Source organism: Littorina saxatilis, linkage group LG4 (genome assembly GCF_037325665.1).
Source record: "Littorina saxatilis isolate snail1 linkage group LG4, US_GU_Lsax_2.0, whole genome shotgun sequence".
NCBI classification, from domain to species: domain Eukaryota; kingdom Metazoa; phylum Mollusca; class Gastropoda; order Littorinimorpha; family Littorinidae; genus Littorina; species Littorina saxatilis.
In genome coordinates, this window is record NC_090248.1 from 17,491,933 (window position 1) to 17,504,717 (window position 12,785).

The 12,785-nt window shown below is 43.2% G+C and overlaps 1 protein-coding gene across 1 annotated transcript in view; it reads left to right on the top strand.

The window, feature by feature from the left end:
* The window catches only part of LOC138964118 (haloacid dehalogenase-like hydrolase domain-containing 5), a 46,701-nt gene that overhangs the window by 2,946 nt on the left and 30,970 nt on the right, over nucleotides 1-12,785 (top strand). The window contains exon 3 of the mRNA XM_070336002.1: nucleotides 6,981-7,184. Coding sequence (XP_070192103.1) covers nucleotides 6,981-7,184 — 204 coding nt within the window. The remainder of the gene's footprint in view (nucleotides 1-6,980; nucleotides 7,185-12,785) is intronic.

Below are 12,785 nucleotides of genomic sequence, written 5' to 3' on the forward strand. Positions count from 1 at the left end.
TTGCTTCTGTCTCTCAGTTCATAGGTTTCTTCGTTGGTGACGGAAATTTCGTCCACGAGGGCGGAACTCCGTGCTTTGCCTTCCGGTGTTGCGGATGTGTCTTCGTTAGCCATGGTTCGTCCGTCTCCTTCGGCTACGGTCACATGGGCGGAGATGCATGCTTCGCAGGATGATGAGGACTTCCTCTTTCCGCCGTCGAGTGGTTCGTCTTCCGGCGTTCCTTTACGTTCTCAAGGTATGTCTGCCACGTTAGTAACCGGGTTCTCCGGCCAAAACGTGGCGCGTCGTCAGGAGAAAGTAGCCCCTAGCCTAATCCGCAGGTGTGAAAGTTCCTATCTCTTGGCTGGCCCTCACCGTGCCGTCGGTAGGGCAGTGGAGGATAGGAGCCCTGTCGAGCGAACGGAAGGTCTGGTGCACTCAGCCTTGCCTATAGACGGCGGTCTGGGTGTACAACTTCCGCTTCCGCCCTGGGGGCAGGAAGTTGACAGTAAGGCTGGCTCCTTATTCGACTGTGACAGTCAATATGGGGGTCAGCTTCCGGGTTGCACGGAAGTGCACGATGGCTGTCATGATGAAGGTGCTTCCGTACAGGGAGAAGGCACTGAATTCAGTTTGCCGCAAAGGCTGTCAAGTGCTGTGGCTTTGACGGCTGGAACGGCTTCGAAGTACTGGTGCACTCAGCCCTGTCTCAGACGGCGGCTCGGGTGTATAGCTTCCGCTTCTGCCCTGGGGGCAGGAGGTTGTCAGTAAAGCTGACTCCCCGGTTGACTATGGTAGTCATTCCGGGGGTTAGCTTCCGGATTGCGAGGCCAAGCATGAGGGGGATACTGACTAAGGTGCTTCCTCTTTGGGGGTAGACACCTAGTTCCGCATGTGTCCGCTACTTACGGTAGAAGGCCAACAGGATCTTCCGGTTGCATTTCTATGACTGCCGGTTCCGCTTCCGCTTTTGCGGCTGTGTCTTCTGGTTGCTGAATGGTATAGCCTTCTGCCGTTAACACTGTGGTGTTGGTAGTCGGCACTCATCAGCCTTCGGCTTCGGGTTCCGCTGCTGCGGTTCCTCTGCTGTTACACAGGCTGCATCCACTTCCTCTTCCAGTCTTTCAGCTGGCATGAGGCAGGTGGATGGAGGATCCGTTCACGGAGTTCCGGCTTCCTGGAATTTTTGTTTCCCAACTTTTCCCGGTTTTCGGCAGTTGTTGCCTCATCGAGATTGGTTTTCGATTCTCATCCTTTTGAAGTTCGTTGGGATACTACTGAACAGGATGATGAGGATCTGGAAGACGAAGCTTCTGAGGCAGATGGAGATGTCTCTTGTTGTCTTTCAGTTAAGCTGCCATCTTTGGTAGCTCACTGACAGCAGAGGTTACTACATGCTATTTCCCTGAAAGGGTAGCGGTAGCATTGTCATCTGCCGTTTTTTCTCCTCCATCATTTTTGGGTGTGTTGTGCTCCTTCTCGGGAACAATCTGCGAACTCAAATGATGTTTTTGCCCCACCTCTGCCTTTGCTGGCATCTCAGGGGGAAGCTCCTGCTTCAGCTTTGCCGTGGTTTGCGTCATTTTCAGCTGATTTGAGCCTTCTAAGGAAAATCTTTGAACGTTAAGTTCTTAGATCCTCCATTGGTGGCATTTGAACTTGTGGAAGTTTTTTCAAACGAGTCTCCTTTGTCACCACTTCCTTTGTGGGCAGCGCTCGGCTAAGCACCTGCTGCAGCGTTGCTTTACCTTGCGTCACCCGCTCAAGTAGCGCATCACTCGCTGAGCGCTATCCGTTGGGGTTGGTTAACTCCAAGCCTAAGAACTTAGTTTATTCTTCTTGTTCTGTCTACGGAACCGCCCCCGGGTACCCCGGAATTGGCGAACATTCATCTGGATGTTGATAGCAAGGAGAGACTGTCTGTCTGTAAGAACAAGCATCTCCTGGCTGTGGAAGATTGTGGCCTCTCTTCTTTACGATTTTCGCCGTTGAACAAGTCTTTCATCGGTCTCTCTCCTGTGCGGTTACGTCCTTTCTGGATATCTTTGTGTTCAGTCGGGGCGCAGGTACAAAGGATTTAGCTGTGCTGTTTGCCTGAGAGTAGGTCTCTACCTAAAAGTATTGTTCTTTTGGCGAGACCTTAATCTCTTCTTTGCTTGAAGGTTCTCTTTTTGAGTCCGCTTCTATGCACGCGGACTATTCTCTAACAAAGAGACGCTCACGGCAAGAGGAAAGCGTATGGCAGGCCTTGGCTTGGTTTTGTTATCAAAAGAAAAGCTCCACGCTCGCCGTCTCGGCTTTAGCTTTTTTCTCCATGCTCTCTCCTTCGTGACAGAGCTTTGTGCCAAATTCCACCTCTCTTCCCCTGGGGGCAGGTTAGCGGTGGGGTTCCGTGGGCACACAAAAGCACGCTTTTTCTCACACTCCCGGCAGTTATTTCAACTGGAGTTTTAGTGCTCGGCTTCACCCTTCTTTCGCCTTTGTGTTTTACCACAACGGCTGGTGGGGATTAGGACTCCCACGTTATGGAGGGAGGCACTGGGTCCTTCCTTTTGGGTCTCTTACATAGATCGGGTGGTCGTTACTTCCACGTTTTTTGATACACAAAATAGATCGGAAGTGGCTACGGTTTGATTGTTTTCAGGGCCTCATCGAGCATGAGAGGTTCTGATGTGGTTTTACCATCACAAGATCTTATTAGCAGCGAAGTACCTTCTTGGGAGGCTCATTGGTTTGGCAGGCTCTCTAAGTCTGTTGATCAAGAAGGTCCACTCAGGGTGGACTCTACCTCGTCACTCGCTTCTACGCCTTCGGGTGATGGGAGTAGCCGCTGATGGAAGTTTTTGCCTCTTGGTACTATCGCCTTTTGCTTATGTTCGTCTTCCTTTATCCGGATCCCAAAGCATAGAAGATCAATACTCTTGATTTTACTTGGAGCAGCCTGCCGGGCTCATAGTATGGGCCCTTGCAATCTTGATTGCCAGGCCTCTTAAGGCTGGCAAGAGGGTGCCGTTTTTTCTTATTCTCGAGCCACAGGAGTGTCTTCTGTACGGGAATCATTGAGACGCTCAGGGGCTTCTGCCTCAACTTTGGGTTTGGCCCAGAAATCCCGTAGGGGTTCAGCGTCTTCGGTTTACTTGTCGCTTTGTCTGGCTTGGAACAAATGGCGTATTATTAACGGAAAGAATGCCTCTTCTCTCCGTTCAATGCAGGTGGCGAATCACCTATCCTGGCTTTCCGAATTGTTCTCCCACGTCTTTGAATTAAGACTTTACGGGATAGCAGTTGCACTGTAACAGCGCGGCCGCAGTTTTTGAGTCACTTGAGAAAAAGTGACTCTATGTAATCGGTCAGTGTTAGTCTGTCCGGCCGGCCGTCCGTAGACACCACCTTAACGTTGGACTTTTCTCGGAAACTATCAAAGCGATCGGGCTCATATTTTGTTTAGTCGTGACCTCCAATGACCTCTACACTTTAACGATGGTTTCGTTGACCTTTGACTTTTTTCAAGGTCACAGGTCAGCGTCAAAGGAAAAATTAGACATTTTATATCTTTGACAAAGTATCTCGGAAACTATCAAAGCGATCGGGCTCATATTTTGTTTAGTCGTGACCTCCAATGACCTCTACACTTTAACGATGGTTTCGTTGACCTTTGACCTTTTTCAAGGTCACAGGTCAGCGTCAAAGGAAAAATTAGACATTTTATATCTTTGACAAAGTTCATCGGATGTGATTGAAACTTTGTAGGATTATTCTTTACATCAAAGTATTTACATCTGTAGCCTTTTACGAACGTTATCAGAAAAACAAGGGAGATAACTAGCCTTTTCTGTTCGGCAACACACAACTTAACGTTGGGCTTTTCTCGGAAACTATAAAAGTGACCGGGCTCAAATTTTATGTGAACGTGACTCATTGTGTTGTGAATAGCAATTTCTTCCTGTCCATCTGATGCCTCATATAATATTCAGAACTGCGAAAGTGACTCGATCGAGCGTTTGCTCTTCTTGTTTAATTGGGGGCTCTATAGCCAGCACTTTTAACGGAGCCTCTCTTCGGCTGGCTGAAAACAATTCTCCAGTCCCGATTTGGGCTTTGCTCCTCGTTTGGAGTTTTTGAGATCGGATTCTTTTGATCTTTTACAAAAACTAGCCTTGCTGATTAACACGGAAAGCGGTCATGCTTACTCTAGTAGCTTCTGAGATAAGTGGGAGTAAGTTTGTTTTCTGTCTAGTTTTGCTATAAACTGCTCTTTGGAGAAAGACTGTTCTATGGCATTTAGGTTTCTTTCAAAATTTCTGACAAATAAGCGGAAACTGGAGAAACCAGCTCCGATTCACAGTTCAAACCACTTAGCAATATTTTGGCTCCTCTAGAGCCATATTTAGCCAATTGCAATTTTCGAGTTTTGAAAACTTTTCTGACTCTCACTGATCTTTTTAGATCATTTTTGAGTCACTTGAGAAAATGTGACTCTATGTAATCGGTCAGTGTTAGTCTGTCCGGCCGGCCAGCTGTCCGGCCGGCCGTCCGTAGACACCACCTTAACGTTGGACTTTTCTCGGAAACTATCAAAGCGATCGGGCTCATATTTTGTTTAGTCGTGACCTCCAATGACCTCTACACTTTAACGATGGTTTCGTTGACCTTTGACTTTTTTCAAGGTCACAGGTCAGCGTCAAAGGAAAAATTAGACATTTTATATCTTTGACAAAGTTCATCGGATGTGATTGAAACTTTGTAGGATTATTCTTTACATCAAAGTATTTACATCTGTAGCCTTTTACGAACGTTATCAGAAAAACAAGGGAGATAACTAGCCTTTTCTGTTCGGCAACACACAACTTAACGTTGGGCTTTTCTCGGAAACTATAAAAGTGACCGGGCTCAAATTTTATGTGAACGTGACTCCCAGTGACCTCTACACTTTGACGTCTGCTTTGGTGACCTTTGACCTTTTTCAAGGTCACAGGTATGTCTTGAAGGAAAAAAATTGAAATATCATATCTCTGAAACTATTCATCGGATTTGATTCAAACTTTATAGGATTATTCTTTACATCAAATTATTTACATCTGTATTGTGTTGTGAATAGCAATTTCTTCCTGTCCATCTGATGCCTCATATAATATTCAGAACTGCGAAAGTGACTCGATCGAGCGTTTGCTCTTCTTGTTTACAAAGGCTCTTGTTCATATCTGTCAACTCCGTCGGGATATAACCTTGAACGGTTGTAAACGACGTTAAACACTAAATAAAGAAAGAGAGAATATCTATCAACATTGGTATTGAAGTCAACCTTAGCTGGATGGTCTGCCATTTTGTTTAGGCATGCCTTCAAGTGGTGGCAGAAAAAGGGGGGAGGGGGGGGGGGCAGTCAGTCCTCCCTCTTCAGGCAGCACTGGCTCAACTTTCCTCTCTTGAGCAATTTCTTGCTCCTGGAGAGCCTGATGTACATTTTGGTCCTGTTTGAGCCCTCGGCAGCTTTCTGTTATGGACTCTGCACTCTTGATCGGAATCTCATAAACTTCTTTTTATCTCACTCAGCATGGTGTGGTGTAAAGATATCTCGAAAGTCTCTTTAGCCAAGTGGTCCTCCACCATGGTTAGACAAACTTATGTCTTGTGGCAGAGTAAAGGCCATGTCAGACGCACAACACAAAACAGTGTTTTCTTTCAAAACAAACACAAAACAGCATGTTTCCCGTGTGATCTCCCCCAAAACGCGTTTCAGAAAACACTGTTTCGTGTTTTCGCATCGTGTTTTGGGTTTTAGAGCATGCTCTAAAATCTGAAAACACGTTTTGGTAGTCAGCCAATGAACGCGGACGATCAACTCACGTGACTCGGTTTCCAGCACCACGGAGATAGGAAAAAAATGGCCGACGCAGATGTGGTACCGACTCAGGATAGTATCGGACCCATGAATCCTAACTAGAGTCTATGGAGCCTGTCACGATTGAAGAGAGGCAATAATATCAGTGGGCGCTGCCAGCCGTGTTGTTTACAAACCCAAACACAGCGCGGTAGCTGGACGGGTCAAGCTGACACTGACCGTATCAGTGGGCACTGCCAGCCGTGTTGTTTACAACCCCAAACACAGGCCGGCGATAGCTGGACGGGTCAAGCTGACACTGACCGATATTTCTGTGAAAACACGCACCGCGCTTCATCTGTGTGTTTCGCGTGTGACATCCCCTCTGTAAAAACATGTGTTTCCCCGACGTTTTGAAATGGTGTTTTTGTCGAAAACATGGCTTTGTGTTGTGCGTCTGTCTTCGCCTTTAGTCAGGTGATGTCAGGGCAGTCTTGCCCTTTTCTACAGCCAGGTCTCATGAGGCAAGAGGTTGGGTTTCCTCTCTAGCTGTTCTTCGGTTTGGTCTCCTGGCAGAGGTTCTTGAGTTGGCTTACTGGCTTTCTTAAGATGGTTTCGTCGATGTCTATCTCAGGGTTGTCGTTGCATGGAGACATGATGCAGTTCTGTGTTACCTTCTCTGGTAGCGACAGGATATATTCTCAATTCCTGATTGGGTAAAGTGCCCTCCACCTTTAGTAGCAATCTGCTATATGTGAGTTGGGTAAGATATGTAATTTAATCAAAAATTTTAATAATAAATTTTCATTTGATTAATATACTTACCCAACTCACATCGTTTATTCCCTCCCGCCTCCCCGCTGTGGGGGTATGGAGTTCTAAAAAAGAAGTGAGTTGGGCTTCGTTTAGAATGATACAAATGGCGGCGTATGTGCGCGCATACGGAAGGAAGACTCAGTTTGGGTCTGGCCTTATGGGTTTTGGTCACTCTTTTTTTTAGAGTGGTCTCCCTTGTTACCAAGGGGACGCGTACAGCGTTACCAGCACTGAACCAGGGTTAATTGCTATATGTGAGTTGGGTAAGTATATTAATCAAATGAAAATTTATTATTAAAATTTTTGATTTTCCCATGCATGTATTACAGAGGATGCAGTAAAAAGCGTTTGCTGCTTTCACATTTAGGTGGAGGAGGAACAAGTGGTGATGTCACATAGCCCCCTCAAGATGTTCCGTCAGTTCCATGATAAACATATCCTGATCAACGGCCAGGGGCCCATCAAGGAGATTGCCCAGAACATTGGATTTACCAACGTCACCACAGTGGATGAACTCTGTGCCTTTTTCCCTTTCCTAGATGTCATGGATCACAAGCGAAGAAGAGCACCGGTAGGTATAGCTTTTTACTGTTTGCTTCCATTTAAAGTTGATCAGTGTTTGTGTTATGCTTTGAGTCTCAGACTCTGTTTAGTATATTTGCTGGTACCATTTCCATTAATTTGATGTATGTCACACATAAAACTATATACAGTATTTACAATTAATATTGTGAATGAATGTGAAATGCCAAGTTGAATGGAGTTAAAAAGAAGTGTTCATTATTATTATTAAGTGACGCGATATGCAACTGCGCTTTCATTTGAAACAATAAAGTCTGTGCAGAATCGAGTCGGTGAAGTTTGAAGGTTAGTAGAGTAGTGTTTTAAATTACTCAACCCTGTCGACAGTCCCCACTGTAGTTATGTCCCTTGAACTAGAAGGAACGAGTTAAAATCTTAAATTTCATTGTAAAAATTAAGGCTTTTCGCAGCTATATATGATATAACAGTATATTGCATCTGTTTCATTTCAACACACTGCCGCATACTTTACGTCTGCAAATGGTTGTAAGTTCGGACCTTGCGTTTGGGACACTGTTCTTTGTTTTTTGTTAGTTAACATACTCGTTTAACTTTAAGGGTCATTGAGATTGACAGACCCTGACATCAGGGGTGTTGCTAGACATTTTCATGTTGGGACATTTGGCGGAAACTGTCAGAAAGCTTTAGGACATCTTGGAAAATGTTCGGCTATTATTTTGGCTCATACAAAGTCACCGCAACATTGAAGCACAAGACTCAAGAGAGGAACACCAATACATACAATCATTGTCTTAGGAACACAGATTACAGGGGTGGAGCAGTTAAGCCAGAGGGGGGGGGGGGGGGGGTACAACCTGGGGTCCAGGGTTCCTTTGGGGGGTTCTGGGGGGCAAAGCCGGTCCAGAACCCCTGTAACACACCCCCTAGTCCGCCCCTGGATTATATGTTGCTTACTGCAACTAAAACAATTAGCTTTGCTGATTTAACTACATCAGTTCTCTGAAACTTTTTCAAACCTTCAACTTTAATTTCTTAAAAGTAAATGAGCCTGTGCCAAAACGTGGTCAGCAAGAATAATTTCTCTTTATGAAAGCAGCAAGTTACTAATAGCACCACTCCTTCTTAAAGTAAACCCTTCAGAGAGATAGTATAGATAATTTCATCAGTTTTTATTCATTGGAAGGTCTTGAAAATGTTATAAGAATGCCCCAAAATGGCAAAATCGGACACTTTTAAAATGGGACATTTGACACATAGCTACTTCATTGTTTTGTAAGAGTATGTATGCTCATTGGAAATTAAATTTCTTCATTGTATTTCAATGAATATATAATGAGGATTTGCTCAAATGAGTTTGCACCCAAAACATGTTTGAATTTTTATGAAAAATTTAAGTTTTAAAAGTGGCGTGTCAACTGTAACGGATCATGTCCTAAATTTCTCAAATTTAAGATTGCAATTTTCTTATTAATTTATATATTTGAGAGCTTTCAGTACATTAACATCAAGAAAAGAGCTTTTACATTGAAGCCTTATGACAAAAGAAAAATTTTTACACTCTTAATTTTTTTAATTTCTAAAATTACATAATTCCTATGTCCTTTTGTTACGATTGACCATTTCCTTATACAATTCACATTTTGTTTTCTTTGTGTTGAATTATAGTTTTCATGATAGCTTTTATTCACACCTGCCTGAAAATAACTTAGTTCAAGGGCATCTGTAGTTATTTTAGGCTACAAAATAAAATATTTGTACTGTGTCCTCTTCACAGAACCGTTACTATTGACATACTGTGTCCTCAGCAGGCTGTTACGATTGACACACATAAGTCTAAAAATCACCATTAGCAGCGTGTGTCTTGCTTCCCCTTTTGCCTAGTTCCTGTGGTTGGTATTCTTAATGATAATTGAGAAAGATTTCAATGTGGTGTCTTAATGTCTTGTCTCAGCAGTTAATCATTGTTCGGGACATTTTTAATGTCTTCCGGGACATGGTACAGTTGACACATAAAATTTGAAAACTCATCCTGTGTATGTTCCCCCCGGCACATTTTGTATTCAAACTATAAGTATAAGTCAATTATTACTCATTTTGTCTACAATTATGTCTTTCTTGTAAATAAGTGAACAATATGCATTGAAACAAAATTTCATGTCTCGTTACGAGTGACACACAAATATGAGTATTCTTGTCATCTGAATAGAAATCCAACTAATTTTAGATACCAAAACATTTACAATGCCATAAATACAACATTGCTTCTTTAACGTTTGCTCTGAAACTATTTTTGAGTATGTGAGGTGAAAAACTTGACTTGTTATGTGTCCCAGCTTGACCTATGTCTGGTGTTGAGATGAAAATACTGAAAATTGTCCATTTTTTTAATTTTGTTAAAGCTGGAGCTTTAAAATCTCGCACACCTCTAGGATTCAATGACTTTCAGACATGAACCAAGCCTGATTGACCCTAGTCAAATTTTAAGGTCCTGGTCATATTTCAAGGTCATAAATACTATATAGATCGAGTTTGAGTCAAAAAGTATAAAATTGTCACTTTCTTCAATGTCTTTTGAGCTAGAGCAGCAGATAGTTCGTTTCTGATTCATATTACTTATGGCAAAGGTGAGTGGCATTTAGGCGTTTGTTTTTTTTGACTCACTTGAGTAATGGGTGAGTATTAGGATTCACATGTGTCCGTCCATCCGTGGACAAAACACTTAACGTTGAGGTTATCTCGGAAGTTTTTAAAACTAGACCTTTGAAACTTTGCACACCTTTAGGGTTTGATGATCTCATGAAATGATCCCAGTTTGGTTGACCCTCGTCAAATTTTGGGGTCACGGTTGGGTGATGTTCGTTTCCTAAAAATGTAACGTTGAGGTAATTTTGGATGTTTTTGAAGCTAGAGCTTTGATACTGTGCTTTTGTGAACAAGAAACAATTAACAAGTGGCTCTATCCCATCTCCCCCCTTTCCCCGTCGCGATATAACCTTGAACGGTTGAAAACGACGTTAAACACCAAATAAAGAAAGAAAGAAGCTTTGATACTATGGACACTTCTAGGGTTTGATAATCTCCCGACTTGACGTAAGTTTGATTGACCCTCTTCAAGTTTTGGGGTCACAGGGGGTCATGCTCGATTCATTATAACTTAACCTAAACCATGCCAGCGGCGAATTTGTGCGCCATCCCTTCTTTCCCTCTGTCAACCAGCGGTGATATGCTGCGCCAGCGCTAAGCGTGTTCGAATGACCCGATTCTCGTTTGTATTTGCATTCGAGAATAACGGTATTTTTAATGGCATTTGAGTCAGAACGAGGCTCACTTCCTTCCGTTATCTCGTCGTGTCTTGTTCGCTGAATTTGAGTCAGTTTCGTCGAAGTTTTCTGTTTTTGTTTTTACATCGATAAAGTACTTTAGAGCTTCGACAAGCAAGATGGAGATGATGAGTTTGAAACTTTCTTTTGAGTTGTTTCTTGACAACAAATCGTACGTGGAATCGGAACAATTTACTTGAGGAAGATCTTTGCAATGAACTGTGTATCGCGGTGAAGAAAATGACAGTTCGGTGACGGTGACGAAACGGAATTTACGAAAGTGCAGATGGATACAAAGAGTGGCCGGTCTAGTTTCATGAAATGACAGGTCCAGCAAACATTACCGATAATCTGACTGATGTTGGATACTTTCTTCTGTGTTTTTTTGCGTAGCAAATGCTCGACTTGCTTGTCGAAGAGACATTGCGTAGAAACTGGCTCAAATTCAGCGCAAAGCAAGCCAGTGACAAGACGTAAAAAGTCTGCGTGTTCGGAAATGGCGCCCTGTGGATCTAAAGGAGATCAAAGCTTTTCTCTGCTTGTTGTTGCTAACCGAGCTAGTAAAGAAATCATCCTATGACATGCACTGGTCCAAACATCCACTTATTTATTTAGATACCAGGATTCAGAAGTTGGATGGTCAACTGCATGATTACCTGTTTAAAGGAGTTTCACCAGGCATAGACTGGTTAGTTTCACAAAATTCCATCGACTAGCCAACAACCTCTTTTAATTTTTTTATTTGTATTTATTGCTAAAAAAAATAAATGATGCATGCAAACAAAACTATTTTAATGTTGAATATAACCCCATTACAACCACAAAGTGTCATGCTTATTAGTGCATTTTCAAAGAAGTTGTAAGTGTTGAAAGTTAGTGGGTGTTATTCTTATGCTAGATAAGCAAAATAATGTGGCTGCAGGGGAAGTAATGCTGGCTGGAATCTGGGGTGCTAAAGGTTAAAGGCCCAGTCTGCCTCAAATGGTTTACATAACGATTTAAATCTTCTCACGAAAAAAGCAATTCTAACCTTATGGAACACACTTTCAAAAGAATTTAACAGCATTAAATGCCACAGTTAGTTTGAAACTTTGAATGGCTATTTAGTTTGCGTAAACCACACACCAGATTTCGTGGTTTATTTTACCCCTGAGCCATCGTGGACCCGTGTCACACAATTTCCTTTTTTTCACAATTTCGTCGTCAGCAATAGCTCGTAATTTTGTACCTCTGAATCTAAAATGCAACAAACGACTGCGAGTCACACATACTTATCGCCGGCAGTTGGATTCAAAGAAGCAGGCGATATATACAGAACATTTGTCTGCTACGGGAAACACGGCCTTGCGTGAACTGCTTCCCTTTTTTAAAACTTTCAAAACTTCGAGATGTACTGATCTTGTCTTGATGAAAAAAGAAATCTTTTATGATTTAAGAATGTTTGTGTTACAAGCTGTCAATTTATTATTTAGATTTAAAAAGTTAGTTCTAGTGCCAAAAAGAGGCGTCCGATTTGTCTCATTGTAAATCCGGCTGGCCACGCAAAAATAAATTCTTTGAAAAATGCTCGCTCTTTTCGGGGGGTGTTCTCAAGCGGTGAGTGTTTAAACGAAAGGATGTTTGTACTGTGTGTAAGAGCCTGACAGTGTCTGTGACCAGAAACTAATGGTTTACATGAAGATGTGTGTGCCTTTAACATTGACGTTATCTCAGGCGTTTTTGAAGCTAGAGCTTTGAAACTTTGAACACTTCTAGGGTTTGATAATATACTAATGTGACCCTAGTGACCGGCCCCCATAGCGCAGTGGTTAGCGCATCGGGCTGCGAGCCGGGAGGTCGTGGGTTCGAATCCCATCAGAGTCATGTGGGTTTTTCGGGCTACGGTCGGCTCCTACCCAGAGTGGAAGTGCTATGGTTCCTATGGGAAGGCTGGGATCACACAGCCGAGTGTCATTCACTTAACGAATGTGACTTTGAGGGTGCTCAGGTTCTGTATACCTGACCAACACCGCATGTGCGGCAGTTCTCGGGCCTGGTTGACGCCAGGATATATTATGACAGTAAGCGTAGAGTGCTGCCCTGTCACGTAGTCTCAAACCAAAATTGGAAATCCAAAGCATCATTATCATCATCCTCATCTCATTAATCATCCAAAATATAAATTGTCCTTGCTCTTGTGGCCCTTCATTCCCGGAGCTCTCATGGTGACCTTGGTCTCAGTGTTCCTGTTCCTTCCTTCCCTGAATAGTAGTTCTGCTGTCAGTCTTCAACGTGTGACTGACGTTCTGGGGGGTCGACGGAGGGACGTG